At 37.7% G+C, this 26,958-nt stretch overlaps 1 protein-coding gene across 5 annotated transcripts in view; it reads right to left on the reverse strand.

Annotated features, from left to right (window-relative positions):
- tbc1d22a (TBC1 domain family, member 22a) overlaps window positions 1-26,958 on the reverse strand; it is a 243,135-nt gene that overhangs the window by 14,757 nt on the left and 201,420 nt on the right. Inside the window, exon 14 of one of the 5 annotated variants that reach the window (XM_052034184.1) lies at window positions 8,967-9,015. The exons of the other annotated variants lie outside the window; for them this stretch is intronic. Coding sequence (XP_051890144.1) covers window positions 9,007-9,015 — 9 coding nt within the window. The 3' untranslated portion in view covers window positions 8,967-9,006. The remainder of the gene's footprint in view (window positions 1-8,966; window positions 9,016-26,958) is intronic. 5 annotated transcript variants of the gene reach the window in all.

The raw sequence follows: 26,958 nt of genomic DNA on the forward strand, positions 1-26,958 counted from the left end.
ACAATGTATTTTGACAAATTGTATGAAGAACTTTAATTTATATTCCCTTTAGTATGAAACCTGCTGAGATCCTTTTGAAAACTTGCACAAAGTAGGCTATTTTCGATTTGGAAGAGCCAAGTCATCCAAGATGCTGGTCTGAATCAAAGAAACTCCACAAGGCAAACCTGAGTTTTAATTGGTATCAATAAACCGCATTTATATGGTGCCTTTAGCATAGAAACAGGCTGTGGTACTTCATAGAAGAGGAAGAGCAAGATCAAATTAAGTAAGACAATCAAGTTCCAGTATACTAGAATATAGCAGGCAAAGGATCAAAAATAGCTTACACTGCTCCAATGGCTAACCCTATCAACAGCAGTATGCACAGGTGTGAACTTCATTTCCCCTTCGTGAGAAGAAAGAAAGATATGCATATCTGTGCAGTGTTAATGCCATCTCAAAGCTTTTCAGGAAAGTCCACTGATTGTTGTTCAAACAAGTGGAGAATCCAATATCCAAGAAAATTCCACAGGGAGTCACCATTTTCACAAGATCACAAGACAAAGGAGCAGAAGTAGGCCATTCAGCCCATCAAGTCTGCTCCATGAGCTAAACTAAACTATTCCCATCTAGCCCCAATTTCCGGTCTTTTCCCCATATCCCTTGATACCTTGACTAATTAGATACCTATCAATCTCCTCCTTAAACACCCCCAATGATCAGGCCTCCACAGCTGTATGTGGCAAAGAATTCCATAAATTCACTACCCTTTGGCTAAAGAAATCTCTCCTCATTTCTCTTCATTTTTTTTTAAATGATGTCAACTGTGTGAAAGATAGTAGCTGGCATTTTTGGAGCTTCCCACACCTGTATGCAACCTTTCATCCCTCCAATAACAACATTTAACATTCCAACTGAATGAGGGTTCACCAGCAATGGAGTCTCTCAACAATGCAATAAAATTCAAAACCTAACCTACGTTCAAGTCCCAGATGGAACTTGATCAGATGGCCTTTTAGCATATGCAGGAGTTTTATCAAGTGACCCATAGTGATAGTAAACCCTTGAGAAATTATGAACTAGTTTGGAAGATATCAGTCATTAAAATGACATTAAAAACTCGTGACCACGATAACAGCTGTCCTAAGGAACAGTTCATCATATTATGGTTATTACTGTACCAATAGTCAGTCTTGAATAACTTAAATCTCAAAATGGTACAAAGCTATTTTCAACATTTTAATATTGGGGAAAAAATGCTGCTTGTGATATCATGAGAATTAGTGTTCTAAAGCTCTATCAAATGCTTTGTTGCAGTGATAATGTTCATTAAACAAACACAGCTGTTAAAAGACCTTAATTGTTTGTTTCCTTCACATGTTCAAGAAAGAAATTCCTAATTACAGGACAGAACTGGAAGTGTGCAAGACCCTTGATTAATAGTTAAAGCAAAATGAACTGAAACTGACAGCAATTTGGCTTCCTTACACTGCAGAAGTATTGCTAGAATAGTCAAAATACAAATAACAGTATAAAAAATTTAGATGCTAGATGCTAATGCTGATTTTGTGCTGTTAAAAATTTAATGTTTGGCCATAAAAATATATTCATAAGGCACCTTTAATGCAGTAAAACTGCCCAAGATGCTTCAGAGAAGAGTTATGTAACAAAATTTAACACCAAGCCAAATAACATTTTATTGAGGCAGATGGCTTATGAAATGTCTGAGAGGAGAAAAGCGAATTAGGGAAAACTGCAGAGGCAATTTAGCGAAATGGGCCAGGGGAGGGAGCTGCAGAAGAGGTTGACCAGGTGGCCTCAATCTCACTGCTTAAGTTGTTCATTAGTTCCTTGGAGCCAGAGTGGCAGTGACAAGGGAGAAGGAGATCTAAGACAACAGTTTGCAGTAGAGAAGCCACCTGGCATTCTTTTACTATTACAGAATGATTCTGGAATAGACAACTGTGTTGGTAAATGAGAACAGAACTCAGAGTGCTTGATGGAGTCCAGTCAGATCTGGTGCTAAATGATTAAAACAGTTGTCAGCCATAATAAGTTTGCATCTCCTTCCCTCAAGGATCAGGGTGCACCAGGACAGCAGCTGGCTGAGACAAAGAAATGGTTCTGATATGATGGTTGACTGCTAAAGAACAAAATAAAGTAAAAATTCAAAATTTTCTGATGTCACCAAATGACGGCGTATCAATAAGTTAATTCCAATCAATCTCCACAGGCTGTAAGCAAGCAAGCAGAATAGGCAGAGAAGCAGAAGATGAAATTTAATACAGAGAACTGTGAGGCAATACATTTTAGCAGAAGGGATAAGGAGAAGCAATGTAGACCTTGTGGCACTGTCCTAAAGAATGCACAGGAACAGAGGGTCCTGGGGTTCATATGCATAGATCTTTGAAGTTGGAAGACATCTTTCTTCTCAGGCAATCCTTTAGGATCAAGAATGACTTGCTTCCACTCCACTTCTGTGGATTCTGAGGTGACCGATGAGACCATTGTGGAAACTGGAGACTCTTCCTCACTTGGACAGGAATTGTCTGATGGATAGGTGGATGAGTGATTTAAGGGGATGTATTCTTTCTGCCATTTACACTGGGCTTCTTTGTGCTCCCAGCACCTGGACTTGAGACTCTCAGTGCCATACCAAGTGCTCCTTCTCCACTTTCAGTGATTATGGGCCATGGCTTCCTAGAAATCAGTGGGTATGTTGTATTATTTCCACCCAAGGAGGCTTGGAGAGCACCTTTGAATATTTTCTTCAGGTAATGTCATCCTGTGAAAAAGCCTGTCAAAGGGTCTGTTTTGTGAGTCCAGTGTGGGCATGTCAATGACCTGACATGCTCAAAAGGGCCAACTGAGTTTAAACAGGATGTCAGTTTTGAGCACGTTGGCCTGGATACAGCACACTGTTGGTTTGCTTATCTTTCCAGTGGACCTGGAGGATTTTCAGATGCAGCATTTAATTTATTTTTCCAATGCCTTAAAACACCTACTGTGCAAGTATCAGAAGCATACAGGAGGGCAGGGATCACTGCTTTCCAATGGACTATTTGTGCCAAATTTAAGGTCTTGATCTTCAAACATCCTTTTCCTCAATCAAACAAACACTACACATTGAAGGTGATGGTGAATTTCATCACTGAGGTCAGTCTTCACTGAGAGATGGCTCCTGAGATATGGGACAGGGCACAGATACTGGGCCTTGGGCAAGCAACACTGGAAAAGGTGTGAAGAAAAGCTTTTTATTAAGAAAAGTGTGCTGTAATAACCTGGAATTGGCTGCCTCAGAGCAATGGAATCAGAGACAAATCATTGATTTTAAAGGGAAATTAGATAGGCACAAGGGGAAAATAAGTACAGGGCTACATGAATAAAATGGGATGATGGGTTGGACTGTTTTACTGAAAGCTGGTGTGGATTAGGAATAAATGGCCTCCCCTGTTGCCATAATAATTCTATGACTCAAAGTTAGACCATTGGGATCTTTACAGTGCAGTGGTGGCAAGGAAGTTAGGATACAGAAATTTCCCCCAGCTATCAATCCTTAATCAATACAAGTTAAAACTTCAAAGATACGTGCATAAAATATGCATACCAACATCCTTTGACATTAGAAAATGCTCTAACATAAATATTTCACGCGTCAAATACTTAAATTATTCCTAGAATATACCATTAACAAACACCATGACAAAATGCTTCTTCCTCTGTTCAATCCACAGAACACAAAAATTAATTATAATTTCTTCATTACCATCTATTTGAGATCAGCTTAGCCACCGATCTTCCATGTCATTTAGCGTAACAAGGAGCACAATTATCTGCACTGGACCATCATGGTTACTGCCCATGCAGCATCATCAACAAGCCTTTCAAATGACTAATGTAGTTAAGCAGTTATAAGGAACATTTAGATTATGGTCTTGTTAGTTTGCCTACTTCAGCAGTTATTTCATGACTTGATAGATTTACCTTGGGGAGAAATTGAGCTGGAGATGACTGAATGTGTATTTGCCCAAGGCAGCACAAATCACTGCCTCAGCTATTTTGGACTTTACATTCTTTTCGAGTCTTTCAAGTAATGCTTTCAACCTTTCGAGAAGCACTGACACCAATAAATACAAAGTGGTTAAGGGATTACAGTCACTCAACATCCATATAATCTCCATAAAGATAAATACAGTAAGAATGCAAGTATCTGAATATTTACACTGTACATTAGTCACAGACAAGTAATAGTTTTTCACCAAGTAGTGAAAATTGATGGCATTGCTGTACTGCAGCTTCTGTCACATACCCTACATATTCCAGTATGTAAATACATGACATAGGTATGACAGACATGCACATGCATAGTGCTGGTTAGAAAACTGAATACACAATTGCATACTTTAGCAGCTCTCCATGATCAATATTACCAGAATTATCCACAATTAGGCAAGTAACATGTGCATAATGCACATACAGTAAAAGTTGACAGAGAGAAAGAATGGACCTTGTGAAACAAGGAGGCAATAAAAGACTTTGTCAAGCAAGATTACTGACATGTCAGTTGGCAATGTTATTCAGCATGGTGATGCTAACACTGATTTGTTACTGGCAAGTGTGAGCTGGACAGAATACAATCCTAACTGCACAGGTGAAATGGAAAACAGTGCAGCTTGCGAGATTTCTGAGTGAATAGTTTGGGTGAGGTTTCATGCCATTCTCACAAAGAGTAGGATAGATAGAGTGGGGCCAGCAGAGTGAATTCAGGTGTGAATATAAAGGGATAAGGAAGTTCTTGATAACTTCAGCAGTGAGAGAGATTTTTGGACTGTGTACTCTGAGCCAATCTTGGTTGCCATTTAATCCATGAGCAAATTTAATCAAAGCTGTTAAGCACACAGGATCACACATCTGATCTTGTATGTAAAATTGCAACACGAGTGATGTCATCAAGGAGATAACACCTCCACTCATGTTGCAATTTTACAATGCAAGAAATTTGTCCAAAGTAAAATACAAATACAAGAACAATTTAATCATTTTTATGCATATGAAAGCTGCTTTGCACACATTAGATAATACTGGTAATCATTTCTGGGTCAATTAGTCACTTTGGGAAATTAGCACATGTACACCAGAGAACAGTTCATCTTAACGTGTCTAATGTTCAGACCCAGATCTAATAATATCACCAGACTGCAGAGGCCAACTTGGTGTTTACTGAGCGAAAATGCTGTGACAGGTGCAACCTATTGCGTTTATAACGTAAAGCAACAATGAGCAAACCCCACGAGATCTGCAACAAGGTACGACTTAAAGGATCTCCAAAAGTTCCATCAAAATATCCACATCTCTCTACAACTTCCAGACTCAATTTTTAAATCACTCGTCTCTCAGCATAATGTTAACTCTGTTTCTCTTTCCACGGATGCTGTCTGACCTGCTGAGTCTTTCCAGCATCTTGTTTCTGTTTAGCTTTCTAGCATCTTCAGGTTTCTTGATTTTCAAACAGCATTGCTGAGTGTCTCATTACATCTTGCAACCTTTTGATATTATTCACGGGAGCAATACATGCTGCAATCTCTGCCAATGTGATGAGCTCATGCCTCACAGTGGTAAAATATCACCAATGAAAAGTACAGTGAAATGGAAAATGCATTCAAGTGAGGAACTGAAAACTTCAGGCCAGATAAAATGTTTACTGAGTCACAATAGCAAATAGAACAACCAAAGGCTGTAGCCAATTACATTAATCAGCCAACATCAATAGGTAAAGATTGACTCAGAAAATTGAAGCTTGGCTGAAAAGGCATGTTTAGGATGGATCCTTTAAAAGTCACATAGATATACAATGGGGATAGTTTTCCAGATATGTACCCAAATATTATGTTATAATGTTGATATCCAGATCAAGCCAGGTGAAAAACTGATCTACTACGAGCCTTAGCCTCACGCTGAAGAGATAGAATTAAATGCATTGGTATGAAATGTAAAGAAAATAATAAATAAATAAACGGTAAAGAAAAGCCAGAGTGACTCAGCAACACCTAAAACTGATAAAACTATCTAATGATGTGGTGATTTTAAGGTGACACTTAAGCTCATGAGCGGCACCCTTCACCTATTTCACAGGATTGATATACAGAATTACCATGCATCAAAGTTTTCACCAAACCAGACCTGTCATGTGTGTAGTGGGCAAGGAGAGTTGGCAATGTTTGTAAGTTAATATATACAAGGATCTGTTCTAAGACAAAACTACCTTGCAATGTGAAAACATCACTTAAGAGCTTTTAAGTGACAACAGACAAGACAGTATAATGTAAATGAAATCAAGGTGTACTAATAACCCAGAAGTAACAAAGAAAATGTTTGCATATTGAAAGTGTTCATGTAGTTAATTTAAATTTCAAAGCAGCATGTGCGCCTTTGTACAGAAAGAAGCATACCTTGGGCTAAAAAAATTAATGCAAATGGATTACGACTAGTCAAAGTGGAAACAATTGTGAAAGCAGGAAATCCAAAAATTTAGTAAAACAATTTTGCTAGATTTTTGCCAGATCTTGCAACAATGCTGATACTATTGTATCAAATAATGAATTGAGGCAAAGAACAAAAGACAAGACTTATGTAAAAGGAGTCTGGGGAGTGAGTCTTGCTCACTCACTTTGGTGTTCAACTTAGGCCTAATAAAGGAATACAGGAACCTGGGGTAGAGTAAAACTTGGGGAAGAAATTACCATATCACAGGAATATAAAGAGGAAATGGATTGCGGTAGCATTATTGTAACAGTGACAGTTGGTGTGGTCTTGGTAGACCAAAGGGCCTGTTTCTATGCTGTATCGCTCAATGACTATCAGATACTGCCTGAATTGAGTATTTCTGGCATTTCCTATTTTAGTTTAGATTTGTAGCATCCACAATATTTGGTGAGAGTCAATTTTCAGTACTGGCTCCACACAAATTCTTTACAATTATTATCTAGAGATCATCTTTTTCAACATTTCCTTGCGGCCTTTGAAGATCAATTTATATTCATTTGCAAAATATATTTTCAGCTGGGAGAGACAACTGGAAGTTGTATTCCCTCCTTTCTGGCTGTTATACCATTATTTAATCTTATCAATATAATGGAATTAATGTCCTAAATAGATTCTCCTAACTTTCGTAGATCAACCAATTCTTTAACAGATTAACTTCTGATGACAAAAAGTAAAGATAAATTCCTTTGAAGGGTTTATAAAGACAAATAATAAGTGTTCACACATGATTATACTACAGTAGATAAAAAATGGATTAACTAATCCTTTCAGAGAAGATACAGAGAACATAATTTACAATCATTGATGTCCTCTCAATTTCTTGAACCAGGGTAAAATGATACAGAAAGATGCCTTTGCAAGCAAAAAATACATAACTCATCACAATTACTTTTTTTTAAACAGAGGATCCTAAGATCACCACTGTCTTTCTGTTAATAATTTGCATTCAGCTGAAAAGCTTTCTTCCAACAAAAGAGAATAAATGTAGGATATGCTTCTCCTGTGAGGGCATGGGTTTGTGCCAAGACAGACAATTGGAATAGTTGTTAATTAAAGTTCACACCTGCTTCACGTCAGAGGAGGACTGAGGCAAATGTGAACATTATAGAGAATGGTATTGGAAAGACTGAATAATCCTAATAATGCATTACAGAACCAAGGACTAGGTATCAACAAATATGACTTTTGCAAAGAATTTGGTACTAAAGAATTGAAGAGCTGTCCTTCATATTACTGCCGGAATCTACAGGCTCACATATTCATGCCCAATAACAAAGGGCAGGTGCCTGCATCTGTGTGCAGTCATGCAAGGTGCTTGTATCATGTGCAAGCTCATAGCCCAAATGCAGTGTGTGTTTCAGCAGTCAGTGTAAGGTGCCTATGTGCATACACATGTTCAGTCAGAGCTGGTCTGCCAGAGTGTGTACTACCATGTGTGTGCCTAGATCTATATTTATTTATGTCAATTTCATGCAGTAGTGCTGAACCTCCACGTTACTTTTGAGCTCCTTGTCTTTGGGCCAAGGTCTCTATCAAAACCACAGGGTGGCTAGTATGCTACTGCCTTCCAGACTAAAAATAATCATCTATGGGCATCTTTCATTCCCCAGTTGGAGTGAAAAGAAGTCAAACTTGGCAATAAAGGATCACCTATAAAGGAGGAAAACAAATGTCATGGCCACAGTGACTTTCCACAATGTCCAATACTCCTAACATTCCAAGATGTGTGTGCTCAAAATAAATGGTGTACATGTTAAAAGGTTATTTCTGAACCTACATAAAAATTGATAACCGGGAAGACAGTACCATGACTTAAATGATGCACACAAAATCAATGAAAACCTGTAAAACTGCAGTGCCCTTAGCATACAACCAAGAGTTAATCAGGACCATAAAGAGATAGTCCTTAACTTAAAAAACAGTAATAAAAGAGGAACGAGCAATTTATTCACAGCAAGCATTATTTGCCTTTGATGAATGTAAAAGAATTCTAGACATAATTCAAAAATTTTGAGGGCTCAGATTTTCACCTGCTAATGTAAAATATGCAATCATTTAAACACTGGTAAAAGATAGCTTCAACTCTGGTTTTCAAATTAGGTGGTGGGGAATAGATAATTAAGTTAGCAGAGGAGCATGATACAATAAAATTGCATAATGAATGTTATAATTATTAGATAATTTGAGGGGCATGGGCAGAAAACAAAAATCAAATCTATCCGAAGTTGAATACAACAAAAATTAGGTAAAATTCTGTCAGGTTTGGTTTTAGTCATAAATAAGCATCAGAAGCCAAAGACAATGCAAATGTTGATGTTATACACATCCAGGAACAAATAAGTGAGAACACTGTCAAATTAGATTTATACATATGAAGAATTTATGCAAAGCATCGAGTAAACAATCTGCTTTAGGGCATAAAGCCAAAATATAGCACTTACACATCTGAAAGCAGCAGCTCAAAAATAAGGCTACCATTTGTTAGGATGCCTAATGAGAAAGGGAAAAAAAACAGCCAGAATCTGAATTAATTAACTATGACTGAGCAACTGAATAACCCAAGTAGTTTACACAGCAGTTTTTTTTCCCCACTTTGTTAGAATGGTTGCAACTTTTATTTCTATTTTTAACCTTTATATTACAACTCAAACTCAGAGATGGATCAGAGAATACAGAACATCACTCAATATATAAAGATGAAATAACTTGTAGGCTAAAGGTCATTCAACATACAGAGTACAGCCATCACATTTTAAGGGAGATACTCATTTTATCCTCCTAAATGGACCAGAAATCAATTTTCCCACTAGCTTATCAAACCCAATCATTCTCTGGCATTCTACACTCACTGGATTGTTTTCATCAGTGCTTCTTTGACATTTCTAAATGTCACTAGATTCTTCACTGCAGCAATAATTTGAACTGTAGACAAAACAAGTTCCTTTGTTTCAGAAATAACAGAAAATGCTGGAAATACTCTGCAGAGTAGCATCCATGGAGAGAGAAACAGAGTTAACATTTCAGGTCAATGACCTTTCATCAGAGCTTATTGACTCATTCATCTCCCTCAAAATTACTCTGACTTCAGAGCTTTGGGGTTTGGTGAACTCTACCTTTCCATCGTCAGTTCATCTCTGTCAGTAGCCATTCCTCAAATCTGCTTTAACAATCCTGCTATTAGTTTGAAAATCCTGTCAAGTACCAAAGAAAACTGTCATTAAAGTTTGTGAGATTGTGATAGCTGGGTAGCTCACCAGCCCTTCTGTCAATATCTAAATTGCTCAACAAGCAGGAATGACAGCTCTCACAATATCGAAAGAAAAGGGTTGTGACATTGACAAAAGACTTTGGACTTTTTAAAAAATCGAGCTTAAGAACTGGTGCATAATTCTCTTTTTAGTTAACCTCAAAATTTTCTAATAGGTGGACTTTTTCTAATAGCCGGACAGGATATATCCCAGGATACTATGGAAATTGAGGGAAGAGATTGCTCGGGCGTTGACGATGATCTTTGCATCCTCCCTGGCCACAGGAGTAGTACCAGGGGGTTGGAGGATGGCAAATGTTGTTCTGCTGTTCAATAAAAGTAATAGAGATAATCCTGGGAATTATAGACCAGTGAGTCTTACGTCAGTGGAGGGCAAACTATTGGAGAGGATTCTTAGGGACAGGATTTATGAACATTTGGAGAAGCAAAGTCTTATTAGGACTAGTCAGCATGGCTTTGTGAGGGGGGTGCCTCACGAGCCTGAGTTTTTCAAGATGACAAAAGAAATTGATGAAGGTAGAGCGGTGGATGTGGTGTATATGGATTTTAGTAAGGCATTTGATAAGGTTGCCCATGGTAGGCTCATCCAGAAAGTCATGAGGCATGGGATCCATGGATACTTGGCTGCGTGGATTCAGAATTGGCTTGCCCACAGCTGGCAGAGGGTGGTAGTAGATGGAGCGTATTCTGCCTGGAGGTTGGTGACTAATGGTGTTCTGCAGGGATCTGTTCTGGGACCACTACTCTGTGTGATTTTTACAAATGACTTCGATGAGGAGGTGGAAGGGTGGGTTAGTAAGTTTGCAGATGACATAACGGTTGGAGGTGCTATGGATAGAGTGGAAGGTTATCGTATGTTATAATGTGATATAGACAGGATGCAGAGATGGGCAGATAAGTGGCAGATGGAGTTCAAACCAGAAAAGTGTGAGGTGATACACTCTGGAAGATCAAATTTTAAAAGGCAGAATACAAGGTTATTCTTAGCAGTGTGGAGGAACAGAGGGATCTTGGGGTCAAAATCCATGATCCCTCAAAGTTGCCGCACAAGTTGATAGGGTGGTTAAGAAGGCGTATGGTGTGCTGGCCTTCGTTACTTGGGGGATTGAGTTCAAGAGCCGTGAGGTAATGTTGCAGCTCTATAAAACTCTGCTTAGACCACACTTGGAGTATTGTGTTCAGTTCTGGTTGCCTCATTATAGAAAGGATGTGGAAGCTTCAGAGAGGGTGCAGAGGAGATTTACCAGGATGCTGCCTGGATTAGAGAACATGTCTTATGAGGAAAGGTTGAGTGAGGTAGGGCTTTTCTCTTTGCAGCGTAGGAGGATAAGAAGTGACTTGTTAGAGGTGCATAAGATTATGAGAGGCATAGATAGAGTAGACAGCCAGCACCTTTTTCCCAGTGTGGCAAAGGCCATTACTAGAGTATATCCATTTACAGTGTGTGGAGGAATGTTTAGTGAGATGTCAGAGGCAGGCTTTTCTTTTAAACAAAGTGGTGGGTGCCTGGAATGCACTGCCAGGGGCGGTGGTAGAGGCTGATACAATAGGGACATTTAAGAGACTCTTGGATAGGCACATGGATGCAAGAAAAACAGAGGGTTATGGGCTGTGTAGAAGGGAATGGTAAGATAGATCATGAAGTAGTTTTATATAGGTTGGCACAACATCGTGGGCTGAAGGGCTCGTACTGTGCTGTACTGTTCTATGTTCTATAGTACACACAGCTGGAAAATAAGGACTCGCAGCAGCTTGCTGATCCTATCTGAATTTTCAATAGATATTTTAATAATATTAAATTAAATTAGCACAGCTAAGGAAAGTTTAACTATAAAGCTACATTTTCTTCTGATCAATATCTATGCTTCAAAATTTATTTTCTATTTCAAACTTGTCTGTAAATGTCTCCGACTAGTGTGCCACCAACCATCTTCTCTGTATTCTGCATTGTGCTTTAAAAGTAGAAGAGTTTCACAGAAGCCCAAGGAAGATGGTCAAAAATAAAGGGGATTTCAAAGAGATATACTGAGGAGAATGTAAGAGGAGGAAAGGATTGCAGGAGACGGAGGGAATGAAGGAGAGAGGGAAATCTAGAGTGTTTAAGTCCTATTGTTAAAGACATATCCACTATAATGATGCGGAATGCCCAGGAGACTAGAGATAGAGCGACAGATAGTTCTGGCTAATGAAAACTATTCTGAGTTTACATGTTTTGCTCAGAGAACAAAATTCAGAAACTAGAAAATTCAAGTTGCTTTTTTTTAAATTAAAATAATTTTCATTTTTACATTACACGTGTTCCTCATTTACTGTTCAGGATGCATTCCAGGAACAAGCACATTAGTGCAATCAGTACTAAATAGAACCAATGCAACATTATATACACAGAGATGCATTACAGACAGTGCTGCCATACTGGGACCCTGGCACAAACAACCCCTCCCCCCTTTTGCTGTTCCATGAAACTTGTTGGGGACTCAGTCCTCCAACAGCAGTGAAAATAGTTAGTTATCTCGTATGGTTCAAAATGGAGTGAGCCACCACCTCAATATGCAGTGGCTGCCTATGAGGGACAAACAATCGGCTTTAGGCACAATGGCAAAACATAGCACTTTAACACATCTGAAAGGAGCACCTCAAAAAATAAGGATGCTAATTGTTAGGATGTCTAACACTTACAATATAGGTGATAACATACTGTATGAGAGTATTATTTGTTATAACAGCTTCCACCACTTGAAGTGTTTTGTTTTGAACATTTCTCCACGGGTTATTATTTAAAAAGGGACATGGTGTGTTCCCTGCACAACAGCAAGCAGCCTGAGTGGAGTATAGCAGGGTGCACACCAGAGAGTGTTTGGAATCCAGGGCAAAGGACACCATAATTAATCAGCACACTGTGTGGTAGTGCAAAATGGGGTGTATTGGCACCACGCTAACAGAACAATTTCCTGTCTATTAAGGAGGATTTACAATTTAATTTCTGCTTTACTCAAATCATATGTTTTGCTTAAGTAATAATAATAACCTCGAGAGAAATTTTGAAAAGGAAAATTCACTTTTCCAAATAGTGGATGTTGATATAACCACAATACAACTGCAAGCAATACTCTTGCATATTGTCATTTCAAAATGCAATCTCATTACACAATCACCTGCAATATTAAACCTATTACAACATCCACTTATCACTCATCATCAACTCTGATTATTGTACATCGAAGGATCACTCCATAAGACTGTTACTCTTTCACTAAGCACTAAACAAATCAGCAAACCTGATTTTATTGATTAGTTTAAGTATGCACTAGATTAACATGATTGTCAGCATGTCCTCTTTGGAATGATATGTTAATACGTACAAACCAAGTCAATACACACTAAAATAAAGAAAATATTGCTAAAATAAAAGGCAAATATTAAAAATACTCCCAAAATATCAACAGAAAAAAACTGAAATTGCAATGACTTGTGTTCAAGAACTTCCCAAACCAGTTTTCAACCCACCCACATGATTTTTTGACCACTGTTTCAAGCTGTTTTGCCACACATTCTGGAACTTCTTCAAAAATCAACACAAAACTCCATATGCTTTTGCTTTATGCTTCTTACATAATTCAAATTTCTATTCACAGGACATAAGATCAACAGAAAAGCATTTAGCCTCCAAGCCTATTCCTTTGTCCAGAGAAATGCTTTTCTTATTACACTCCTGAGAAATTTGATCCATGCTTCTACCCTAGTCTCTCCAGCCTGCTCAAGTAGTTTCCATCTCTATCCACTTTACTAATTCTTACTCAAACTTCATCAAATCATCTGTAAACTTCTAATTTGCAGGAGATACAGCCTGTTTTATGCAATTTCATCCTATCATTTAGCTCCTGGAATCCAAGAACTGTTCTGATCAATCTGTGCTGCACTCACTGCAGGTCCAGAATTGGTATCCAACTAATTATTTGTTTACCTGTAGCATGACTTCTATTCTTTTGTATTCTATTACTCTAGATAAATAGAATCTCAGAGTCAGGTTTATTATCACCAATATATGTCATGAAATTTGTTGTTTTCTGGCAGCAGTACAGTGTAAGACAGAAAAATACTATAAGTTACTGCCAAAAAATAAATTAATAGTGCAAAAGAGGAATAATGAGATAGTGTTCACAGGTTCATGGACCATTCAGAAATCTGATGGCAGAGGGGAAGAAGCTGTTTCTGAAATGTTGAGTGTGGGTCTTCAGGCTCCTGTACCTCCTCCCCAATGGTAGTAATGAGAAGAGGGCATGTCCTGGATGGTGAGGGTCCTTAATGATGCCCCCTTCTTGAGGCACCGTCTCTTGAAGATGTCCTCGATGGCAGGGAAGGTTGTGCCCATGATGGAGCTGGCTGAGTCTACAACTCCCTGCGGCCTCTTTCAATCCTGCACATTGGTGCTTCCATACCAGGTGGTGATGCAACCAGTCAGAATGCTCTCCAGTACATCTGTAGAAATTTGCAAGAGTCTTTGGTGACATACCAAATCTCCTCAAACTCCTAATGAAGTAGAGCCACTGGCGTGTCTTCTTCATGATTGCATCAATGTGTTGGGCCCAGAATAGCTCCTCTGAGATGTTGACGCCCAGGAACTTGAAGCTGCTCCCCCTTTCCACCGCTGACCCCTCAATGAAGACTGGTGTGTGTTCTCCCGACTTCCCCTTCTTGAAGTCCACAATCAATTGGTCTTGCTGATGTTGAGTGTGAGGTGGTTGACCACTCAACCAGCCAATCTATCTCATTCCTGTATGCCTCCTCGTTGCCATCTGAGATTCTGCCAACAACAGTGGTGTGTTTGAGCTGTGCCTAGTCATACAGTTATAAGTGTAGGGAGAGTAAAGCAGTGGGCTAAGCATGCATCCTTGAGGTACACCAGTGTTGATTGTCAGTGAGGAGGAAATGTCATTACTTATCCACATTGACTGTGGTCTCCTGATAAGTCAAAGATCCAGTTGCAGACAGAGGTACAGAGGCCCAGGAAACAGACCATAACAATTTTATGATCCATTTTTAACCTTCACTTTCTCTTGCATTTCAACATTTAGAAAACATATTGTTCTACCTTTCTCAGGTCCAAATGGGATAACATTATTCCACAATGAAATCCATTTCATGCACTTGTTTTGCTCATTCAATCTATCAATTATATTGTTTCATGTTTCCGTCTATGTGAACAGCAGATTTTCAAAGTGGCAAAAGAGAATTTTCCTTCAAGTAACACTACTCTCAGGATTAACAACTTTATTGAGGTACACCTCTATGGATATTCAATGATTCCCCCAAAGCCAAGATTCAAATATTTCACTGTTGGTAGATCCTATATACATTGACATAAATAACCAGATAAGATTAAACAAAGATGATAGAGGGATAAATATTGATCAGGACAACAGGAATACCCCTACTTATCTTTAAATACTACTTGGGGAACTTTTAACTCCACATGAGAAAACAAGCATGACATCATAATGGTTTCTTGACAGCTTAGACACTATAGAACTTCCTCAGCTGTTCAGTGAAAGGTAAATCTAGATTACTTGCTTAAAGCCCTGATGTGGGTCTGAAAACCATGATTCAGAAACAAGAGTACCATCACTCAGAGCAAATTAAAAGCAAATTAACTGCACATTTGCTTAAACACTCACCATGAACCTCAAAAAATATTCAATAATAGTTACTTGGTGGTATGTTTTATGACTTTATTTCAAGTGGGCAGCTGTGATTAAATTCTCAATTAAAGTTTTTAACTATGGTTCATTTTTAAAGATATTTATCACAATATTAGATATTTCAAAATCTGGGTGCAAATACACATACAGTAGCTACATAAAGTGTGTTTATAGGAACACCTGCAACAATTGTCAAACATCACAATTTTATGGATCATGTAAAACTCAGTGAACTCATATTCTGCATAAATATTGATTATAACTGACATGTTATTTGCCAGCTTATGTAAACAATCACAAAATATGGTATTTAATAAAAATGCTGTTTATATTTTCATACAACATTGTTCCTTCTCCAGAAACAGAAATTAAGATTAGTTTGTCTTTAACACCTTTAAAAATAGTTTATCCCGATTCACAACATAACATCGCAGTTCTATTAACAACATGGAAATTAAAATTCCTTCAACATGATTGGAGCTGGCATTCATTTGGAATGCAAGGGCTGAGGAAACTAAATTAGCAAATTCCCACCTGTTTTACGTTCACTTGTAATATGGGAGTCCATGGATATGTATTTAACACAAGGAACTTCACGTGAAGTTTCTCGTGTGAACTAATATCCAGATTGTCTCCCAGCCATCCAAACATTTAAATATTACTTGCTCATCTATTGAGACTCCTTATCATGAGAAGACCAGTTTTAACTTCAGTATATTATGATGAATCAAAATTTATCTGACCCACATGAGCAGCAGTTAGCATCTGCAACAGAAAGTAGCTGGATACATGGACTTCAGCACAAAGATCATTTAGCAGAGAGTGGACACTCAGAAGGCATAACTGTCTGCCAAGCTCTATCCTGGAAGAACACAGACTAAGCATTTTGTGGTGAATAAGTCAAATTGATAGTCATAAAATTGAATATTTAAAATACAAGAACATGATTCGAATTGACTTGTGTGGTTTATTCTACTAAGATCACAGCTGAATTAGGAAACTTGGGCTAGGAATGAAGGTGTTAAGATATTTCTTGGGAATGTGCTTTATGTCAATGTTAATTACCTCCACAGCAACCGGTGCAAATCATGTTGCACATGACAAGATGTATATTCATGTTATGTTCTGATGAAAGATGGTGGTATGATGTCCAATGCACCTTGATCCACTTACTGATGATATAAACCCATACACTTCAGTTAGCTAACCATTTATTGACCAGCTCCTGACTTGATTTTCTGACTTTTATGCCAACATGTTTCAGTTGATGGACTTGTGCCATGTGCCTTTACTTAACCCCAGACCAGATATTCCCATATTAATACTTTGTTGGCATATGTATCCAAGATTATGCTCCCGACATTTTTATGCATCATGCACAAAAGGTTTTTAATGCATCTAATTAGTCCCTACTATAGGAATTGGGAACTCAGTGTGAAACCCATGACTAAAGTTTTTCTCACATGTCCATCAACTCCTCTCCATTCTCTTGCCATTCATCTGCACTGTGGGCATTTTCTTTTCCTTTTTACTGCAGCCAATTAATCTACCAGTATATCTTTGGGATGTGGGAGTGAACTGGAGCAACAAGGATAAACAAAAGCATGGAAAAGAATGGTGTGACATTTCAGTATTATTTTTTCATCTATTGATACTCCTTATCATGAAAAGACCAGTTTTAATTACAGTACATTATGATGAATCAAAATTTAATTGGCTGGGAGAATATTTGTGCACATATCACGCACAAGAAACTTAATGGGATGTAACTTTACAGTGGAAGGAAAGTGTAGACTGAGCATATGGCTAACATTCATCTCTGATTAACGTGCTGTTGCATCAAAAACTGAAGTATATCAGCTCTTTCAAAGAGCCAGTACTACACAAAACTTTGGTTGGCTGCCTCCTCTCTTGAACATCATTGTGAATCTAAAACTTTTATTGAACGCCAATTTCTTGCTTTGAGGAAATAATTATTTAGATAATTAAAATCAATACTGCATCCATCTATTGAAATCTTTGGATTCTTCCCTGCGCGCCCCCCTCCCCCGCCCAACCGTAATTCACATGAAGCTTTGGGGAAACTAAAGTATATTTGTTGCTGATGTTTTATTAGGGTCATTGTGTCTCAGTAGGTAGTGTGCTGCTGCACAGCTCCGGAGCCCAAGATTCAATCCAAACTTTGAGTGTTGCCTGGGACGACTTGGATTCCGAAAGCATGGTCAAAATATGCACAAATATACGTAATGCTTCCCATTTCCAACCTCTTGCATCTGTGTCTGGTTTTCTGTCCCTGTTGGTGTGAGGAGCAGTGGGTTTACCATTGACAGATTCTAGTAAGTAGTGTGATGTAGGTTGGCTGACTTGGAGCAGCTTCCCTACAAAAGCAGGTATCATCCACAATATGAATATTATGAACAATTAACTGACTACTGAGAGTATGGAAAAGAATGGTGGCACTTCAATACCATTTGCTCATCTATTGAAATGCCTTGTCATGAGAAGTTCAGTTTTAATTAATATACTTCATGATGAATGAAAATTTAATTTGTAGAAATCAGCACTGTTAATCTATAATCAACTAACGTATGAACTGACCATGAAAGTTTTATTCACACTAAGACATCCTTACTATTCACTTGCAGGATGTGCACATCACAGGGAAGGCCAGCATTTATCAGTCATTCCTCACTACCCTTGAACTGCACCTGATAGGCCATTTTGGAAGCAGTTAACCAGATTGCTGCAAGTCTGGAATCATACTGATCAGACTGGATAAAGATGTATTTCCTCTCCCGAGGGAAATTAGTGAATCAGATGAGTTTTTATGACAATCCAGTATTTTCACGATCACCATCACTGATAGTGGTATTTATTCCAGATTTTTAATTAACTGAATTTAGAATGCCCATCAGAGGGATATGAACTTGCATCTCTAGATCATTAGTTAATATTTCTGTATTGCAAATCCAGTAATTTAACTACTCAGTTGCAGTATTCCATAAACTAACATAACTAATTTATGTACTTCCAAGTAATGACTGCATGGAGTTATCTAAAATGTCATGGAAATCACAGAAGAAAACAGATTTAATTTAACCTCAACATTTATCAACTTACAACACTACCTTCAACCCATATACATAGTAGATATGAAAAGGGTGGAGCACTGATGAATTTGGACAACAAATTGTCCAGGTCATAGAAGAGTATTGAATGAAATTTTGGTTAGCTGAATGTAAAAATCAAGGGGAAAAAACAATAAAAATATCATCTTCATGAATTAATGTTGCATATCTGCACAAGAGAAAATGATTATAAAGAGCTATTCCAAAAATTAGGATTATACTGTCTGCAATGAATATAGTTTAAGTCTAAAAGCAGCTTTAAAGAGTAAATAACGAATAATTTTCACATTACTAATTAATAAAAGGCAGGCATAAATTTAACATTAGAAATAGAAAGCAGAAGGCTACTCACACAAGCCATTATTAAAAATGTTATAAATAACCTGTTCTGACAAAGAATCCTTGACCTGAGACATTAACTGTTTCTCTTTCACAAATGCGCCTTACCTGCTGATTGTTTCCTGCATTCCTTGTTTGTATTTCAGGTTTTCATGTCAAAAATAACATTTGGGGCCAACATCAAATGAAGCACTTCAAAGTATATTAGATAAATATCTGCGTAAGTAAAATGGGTAGGGCAAAAGAAGTGAGCAACAAGTGTAGGCAACTCAAGTATTGAATTACAACCAGATCTACGAGGGGTCAAATGAGTTGCTAATGTGACTATTTTCATTCTATAATTTTGCATATTCAAGAGCAGTTTATATTTATTATTCACCTTAGATATTAGCTGCTCAGAGATGGCAAGATAGTCAAAGGAAATAAACAAAGGCAGGCACACTGATGGCATACCTAATGGAAACAGAGAAATCACAAGCTGGGAAGGGTGAGCCACAATATCATTTTTGATGTTGGCAAAATTCTCAAAGCATGTTTGTCTCACAGACAAATGCTTTCCACTTGAAGTCATACTATGTAAAACATAGTACATAGGAAAGGAATGCAAACTCCTGCCAGTGGCCAAGTTTCCCCATTTGTAAACACCTCCAATTTCTACAGATGAATCTGCAAGTCTATGATAGATTACAGAGCTAGCTCAAGATCCATCAGTGAATCACAGTACACATATCCCCAAATCAAGGGGCTGCTGACAAGATCTTGGCCAATAAGTAGAATCATAGCCACTGAAGCTGACAAAGTTAATTAAATATTAGAGGCTTTTAACTTCATGGAGAAACAGGACCACTCATAAACAGAAAGACCAACATAACAATCATTTGAAGGAAAATAAAAATTGTCAGACTTAATAACCTACAACATGAGATGCTGTTTTCCCAAGTGGGATCTAAAACAAAATCTTCTCTCTCTCAATCTGACTTCATTAAATGTAAGACAACAGTCTCAGCATAAAGTCAAGATTTTTGAGAATAATTGTCATTATTTAAGGCACTGCAATCTCTCCTCAAATGCATTCAAATATGACCCATCAAAAAGTAAAATTGCAATATGGACATATTGTTAATTTTCAATAAACCATGAAAAGCAATGCAGTAAATTCATTTAACATCTGCCTTCCAAAACAGAGCTACATCTCATTGTCCTCTGCACAACAATAAGTTGTTGAAACTTTATTTCTAATTTTACCTGCTCAGATTAAATACAGTATGTTAGCCTTGGCATGTTTCCACTTCGACTCTGCAGCTACAGACAAATAGTTGGTAATAAATTATTTGGCAATTTGGTAGGAAAACTAGGACAATTTCTTATTAAAAATAGTCCTTCTTACCCATGACTTCAGATTAGTCAATTAGGTAGAGCAATGATTGGGGGGGGGTGTAAATTAGCAAGATTGCATAGTTTCGTTCCTGACTGCAATACAACGGCTCCATTCATCAATCTACCTTTTAGTAACCATTAGCAGAATTTTAAAGTTTGACAGATTTGACGTATTTTTGGACAATACAACCTAACCATGTATGACTCCAATAAGTGATTTCATACTCAGCTATTTTTTTCGGTACTGTTAACGGGATACTGCTCAACACCATATATTCCTGCTAAGTAGATTTGTTTTGTGCAGACATCAGCAGATTTACTCTGTTATAGTTAGTGGTCCTATTATTAATTATATCCCGTAAAGCTGTTACAATCTTCTAACACAAAGCTGCTAATGGTGAGAAGTAAAACATTAAAAATCTTAACACCACAGATGGCTATTCAAATTTTAACCCTTGGAGAATCATTACACTTGGCAAAGCTGAAATGACTGGTTTGTCAGACAGCATAGGTAATTAAATATTCATTGTTGGCTTTGTTTATTCTTTTAGTTTTCAGCTTTTGATGTAACAGTTCTACCCTTCCCCACATTCTGCATCATGCAGCATCCTACTTTCATCCTTAACAGCAAAAAAGGATTAGTGTTCCTATCACCTGGTTTACACCAATTCTCATTTACACCATTATCAGGTGATAAAGGTCAAAAGGCTTGTTATCAGAAATAGTAGCAAACTATTACTACCGAGGAAGAAAACTATTTTTGACTCTTCATCATAATTCTTATTCAGTAATAATTCACCTCCCGCAGCATTGCTCATAAACACAACTTTGGAATACGCCTCGATAAACCTTCTGACCGTTTTACTCACAAATGAAATTAAAGGAACCAAGGCTATGAAGGCTTTAATTTGGTTGAAATTTGAAATAGAATGTGGAGGTTTTTCCCCCAATGTGCATAGTTAACTCAAATTAGTCAAACATTCAGTTCTAAATTAAATAATAAAATGATATTTGCAGCCTCATATAGCCTGGTAGCATTCTGAGAATGGAAACTCAAATTACACCTTGTCTTTTCCCAGAGCAGTCTGATGGCTCAATGAAACTCACTTTGTCTACAGAGACACAAAACATGTAGTCAGGTGCCAGATCGTCTGAAGATTAACAATTAAAATTGCAAAATAAATTTGCAGTTCCAAAGAAAATTTCCTAATTACCTTATTTATGGCCTAATAGACCAATAGTCAATTTTTAATTTTATAATGGTTTAGATAAATTTTATTATGTTAAAACATTTAACATTTTTACATTTACTGAGTGTTAATTGCTCTTTAATTAGTTTACCAATAACAGGAGCATGTTCATGACCATCAAATTAATCCCTCAATTCTTCATGTCTGTTTTATATTACCATAACACTACCTTGAGCTTTACTTTCTCCTTAATAACACATTAAAAGAAACACTTCAGCTTCTATAATATTCTGCCCCCCAACTGGGTTGAAAACTGAGAGACCCCAGTGCATGCATTAGTGTGGAGACACTATCAACAGACTGGAGACTGCAGATGCTGGGATCTGGAGCAAAAAGCAAACTGCTGGAGGAGCTCAGCGGGTTGAGTAACATCTGTGGAGGGATAAAGAGTTGTCATTATTTTGGGTCGAAACCATTCATCAGGACTGAGAGTGGAGAGGGAAGTTAGCCGGTATAGAGAGGAGAAAGGGAGGGGTGAGACAGGGGCCAGTGGGTGGACCAAGGAGGGGCAATGGCCAGAAGGAGCCAGGTGGGAAAGGTAGAGGGGTAGAGTTGAGAGGCAGAGGCAGGTGGGTGATAGGTTGAAGCAGACAAGGAGAAAAAGGGGCAGATGGAGTCAGTTGGGGGGGGGGGGGGCGGGTGGAGTTGGAATCAGAGGCTGGAGGGTGATAAGCAGGGACATAAAGGATATGCACTGGAAGGTGATAATGGGAATCATTACAAGGAGAGATGAAGGGCAAATGGAAGCTGATGGGGGAGGGCATACAGTGGGTGAAGTGTGTGGGTAGTCGGCAGATGGAACCAGGAGGGGGAGGGGCATGAAAATGGGTGATGGGGGGCTGGGGAGGTACGGGAAAGGGAACAAAAAAAAAGGGAGGACCAGAGGTGGATCAGAAGGAGAGAGAGTGGAACACAGGAGGCAAAGGTTATCTCAAATTGGAAAACTCAGTGTTTATACCATTGGGCTGCAGACTGCCCAGGCAAATTTGTGTGTCCAACTTTTGACTATAAAAAGCTACATTTCCCACTCTGAACTTTTGACTACACCCATCCTAAGTATAACACAACTTTCCCTACGAGCTACCAATGGCTTGCTATAACACCATTTTCAGTTTTAACCAAAACCCATTTCCTTTGAATTCTATCCAAAATACAACAAATACAACAGACATGCAGTACCTTGAGCAGGCAAGATGGGCCAAATGATCTACTTCTGCTTCTATTTATGTTCCAGATTTATGTGGAGCAAATGCTATTTCAGACCGTACAGATTTTAAATAAACTTCGAAGTTAGCTTGCATCCTCCTCAAATGATTACGACTTCTTTCATCAGTATTCCAAGGTCAAGCCCAACAACCTTTGGAACTCCAGTGTGCAAACTATAATCTTCCCATGTGCTTCAACAGTACAGACTTCTTATTTTTACATAGAAATAAGTAACAAGAATTAATAGATATTAGAAATGGTCTTCTTGTGTTTTTTTTTCCCCAGAGAATGCAGATCAGTTTGCTTTGCAGAAGACCCCCAATCAGTCCACAAGAGTGACCATGAGCTTTGTACTGTATGTTGCTTTAATTCTCCATCCTAGTCTTATCAATGTCTTCAATCTCTCATACTATTCCAACAAAGCTCAATGTAATCTTGAAGAACAAGATCTCATCTTGTAATCTGGCACATTAAAGATTTCAGGGCTCAAGAAGAAATTCAAATATACCTACCTGCAGTGGTTGATCCAGCATTCTCTACTTCACTCCCTCCCTGACCGCCAGAAATTTTAGATATCACATCTTCTCCGACGAACTCTTTCCGAGACATACATTTTGTTTTTCATCATCTTCCAACCGGCTGCAATCATTTGTGTCACTCAATCTCAGGTCTACACTCCTTTTGTTCTATTTCTCTGCAACTTGTTTTATCTCTTAACTTTTCTCCAGATGTTGACTGACCTGAGTATTTTTAAATTTTCAGCTTTTTTTCTCCCCAAACTAAAAAATTGCTTTACCAGATATAGCAAGCATTATTCCTCTAGATTCAAACTTAAAACTTTAATCTCATTTCAAAATATCAACTTCTCATATTCCAAAATAAATTTTCAAGTTGCCTTATTTCCTTTTTATGCCCTTCTAGAGACTTTCCATATATGGTGTAGGTTAATTCCCATTATAAAGTAATTACCAAACTTATTTCATCTGGGTAAATTCAAAATATAGACATTGGAAAGATGACATCGACTTCCTATCTCATCACCTCTACAACAATCAAGCTCTTAAATTGCTGAAATATGCTTACCACAATCAGATGTGAAGTCTGCAATAATAATGAATTTGCTTTCACTTGTTTTAATGGTAAGTTTATTGACAGATTTAGCAAAGAAAATCTTTGATCTGAAAGAAATTATCCAAGTTGGTCTTCTGTTTAAGTATTTCTCTGGTTGTTAATTTCAGTTGTATAATATTCTTCACACACTATAATCTTTTGTTCCTCTGGAATAAACAGACTATGAGAAAAGGTAAATTGTAAGAGATTGAGGGGAAAAGGAGTTTTCCCTTACTTGTGATGAATTAGCAAAGTTCCATGCTCCAAAAGTCAGCAGAGTACAACTATAGATTTATCCCATGCCATGGAAGTCTATTGTAATGAATTAAAATGTTAGCTTTTATATTTAACAAAAAGAGATTTCTAAAATCCAAACTTTATGACTGTCACTGGGTTATGTACTGCCCATCCTAACTGTCCTCAAGAAATACTGGTGGCCTCCTAGACTAGTTCAGATGGCAGAGGGCAGTGAAGACTTGACCACTTTGTAAGGAGCCATACTGGGTGACAATGGTAGATTTATTTCCCAATAGACATGAGAGAACTAGATAGGGTTTTACATAGTTTTACTGTCAGTGCATAGTCTCACTGCACTGCTTACTGTTCATTCCAAATTATCCAATTTAATTAATATTGCCCAATTACAGTGATAAATTTAAAGTAGTGCCTCTGGGGTCATGATTCCAGCCTCTCAATTACTTGTCCAGAAACATAGGGAATTGAAAAATATAAGAGAGTAACATTCCCTTTAAGGTAATTATTTTTAATACGAATACACATGGGGATAAAACAAGCATAAGCAGAACTCAGCTGTCAGCACACTAATGGAGTTTCTACAAAACACTTCTCTCTTGAAAAACTCTGATCTGCAATTTCAAAACATGACACAGAACCAAAACCGGCTGGGATGTGCCAATAGTTCATACCGGATTGCCAGCAGTTGCATGTGTAGATGGGAAGTCCCGAACTTGTTGTCTGAGCTCTTCCAGTAATTCCAACAATGATCTGAATTGGATGAACTTTATGCAATTCCCCAGAGGTTACACTGAGGAATCTACCTGCTGAACCTGTGCCCAAGTGAGACTCAGCTCACTGTTCCTGCACCCATTCATTTGATTGGAGAGGAACGGCTGCATGAGAAGTATAAGGGAGTTCAAATTTTTGTTTAGCTAATTGAGTCTGATTAAGTATATTGCAATGTTCAAAAGTGGTTAGTAAGTTTTAAGCAACTAGACAAATAATTGACTTATTGATGTTTTTGAACATCAAGGTACTCAAAGCCCTTGTTTGACAACCAGCAAAGCCTGGGATCATGGTTTGGCTAACTGGCAAAGGTTTTTTTGGGGCCATTTAATGATCATGTCTTACTCTGGCACATCCAGTTAATAGTGTTATTAAATATAGGACTATTATGCTATTATCTTATTTTGAATCAAAACAGATCTTGCAAACTCTTTCACAACAGCAGATCTTCAAAGTCCACCTACCTCTACTGTATCAGCAGCAAATCTGTGTGCTCAAAAGCACAAACAAATACATAATTACCCTTCCAAACAGCATTAGCACTACTTGTGTCAACTCAATGTTGAGATTATCCAATTTTCTTACCACTGCAAATCACAAGAATTCATTTGTCGTGCATTCTTTGATGTTCAACACAAAGAATTGAGCTTGAAGCAACCATTTACATCACAGTGCACTTTTCATGCCCTCTCCCCATATCCATCATAGAAATTCATCTATCTCCTTCTTAAATACATTTCATGCCTTGGGCTTTACAGCCTCCTGTGGTAGCAAATGCCACAGGTTCTGAGTGAACAGACTTCTCGTCTCAATCCCAATGCTCTTTCCTGTACCATGAGAGTGTGACCCCTTGTTTTTTTTTGACTCCGCAGACAGAAGCTTCACCCCACATCCTATCTGCCTAGCACTGTCAGAATTTTTTAAGTTTCAACGAGATTCCCTGTCATTCTTCTAAACTCTGATGGATACAAACCCAATCAATCTCACCGCTCCTCAGACAACAATCCAAGCATTTCAGCAATCGGTCTGGTGAATCTCTTTTGCACTGATGACAAAAAAGATAGATCAACAGTGGGGCGGGGGGGGGGTGTGGTGCGGGGCATGGGGGGCAGAAGAGGAACTGTCAGTGACTTCTAAAGTACTCACGTGTACAGTTAAACTGGAAACATTGAATTTGCTGTTGATAAATCTCAACTCTTCCTCAAACTGAGCTGTTCTCTAATGTTCTGCTATGTAATCTTCAGCAGTAAGTGAATTGATCTCAACAACATTTACAAATTATTATTTCTTATGAACAAGTCCAGAAAACTTTGTACATTTTTTGTACGACAGAATGAACAATGGCAATTTGTAATCTTTACTCAACAAAAGCTTACAAACTTGCATAAAAATCAAAAGAACTGGTAAATGTTGAAGTTCAAAGTGAAGATATTCTTGAATGAATAATTAAATGTGACTTCAACAATCTACCATCCAGACACATTCTTTTCTCCTTAAATTGAGTCTTATTTAGAAATAATTCATGCTTGACACAATAAATGTGATAATATTGAACCAGCTGAATGTAATGCAACACACTCAAAATGGTGAAGAAACTCAGCAGGTCAGGCACCATCCAGCTGAATATAATGTTATTTTTGTGACATATATCTGAAGCTGAAAATTATCTCATTATAGTTTGGTACATAATGCAATGTTTTCTTCATTTTATACATGACTATTTATGGCACAGTCTATGATATACATGAAATAATATCAGACTGTGAGTAGACAACTATTTCAACTATTTCAAATCCAAGACTGCTGTCCTAAATCATTTATGCATGCTGTATTTCCCAGTGGGCTGAAATTAGATTTTAAACACAAAACTTTTATGAATTTAAAAAAACAGTAATAAATTGCTTATGGATTATTAAACAATAGCATCTGGAACTTCACTGAAACAGAAAGACACTCACAGAATGGAAAATATGGATTTGATATCTTGCATTGAAACTCATTTACTAATTACATTACAGTTTATAAAAGTACAA

Source organism: Pristis pectinata, chromosome 19, assembly GCF_009764475.1.
Source record: "Pristis pectinata isolate sPriPec2 chromosome 19, sPriPec2.1.pri, whole genome shotgun sequence".
Classification (NCBI taxonomy): Eukaryota; Metazoa; Chordata; class Chondrichthyes; order Rhinopristiformes; family Pristidae; genus Pristis; species Pristis pectinata.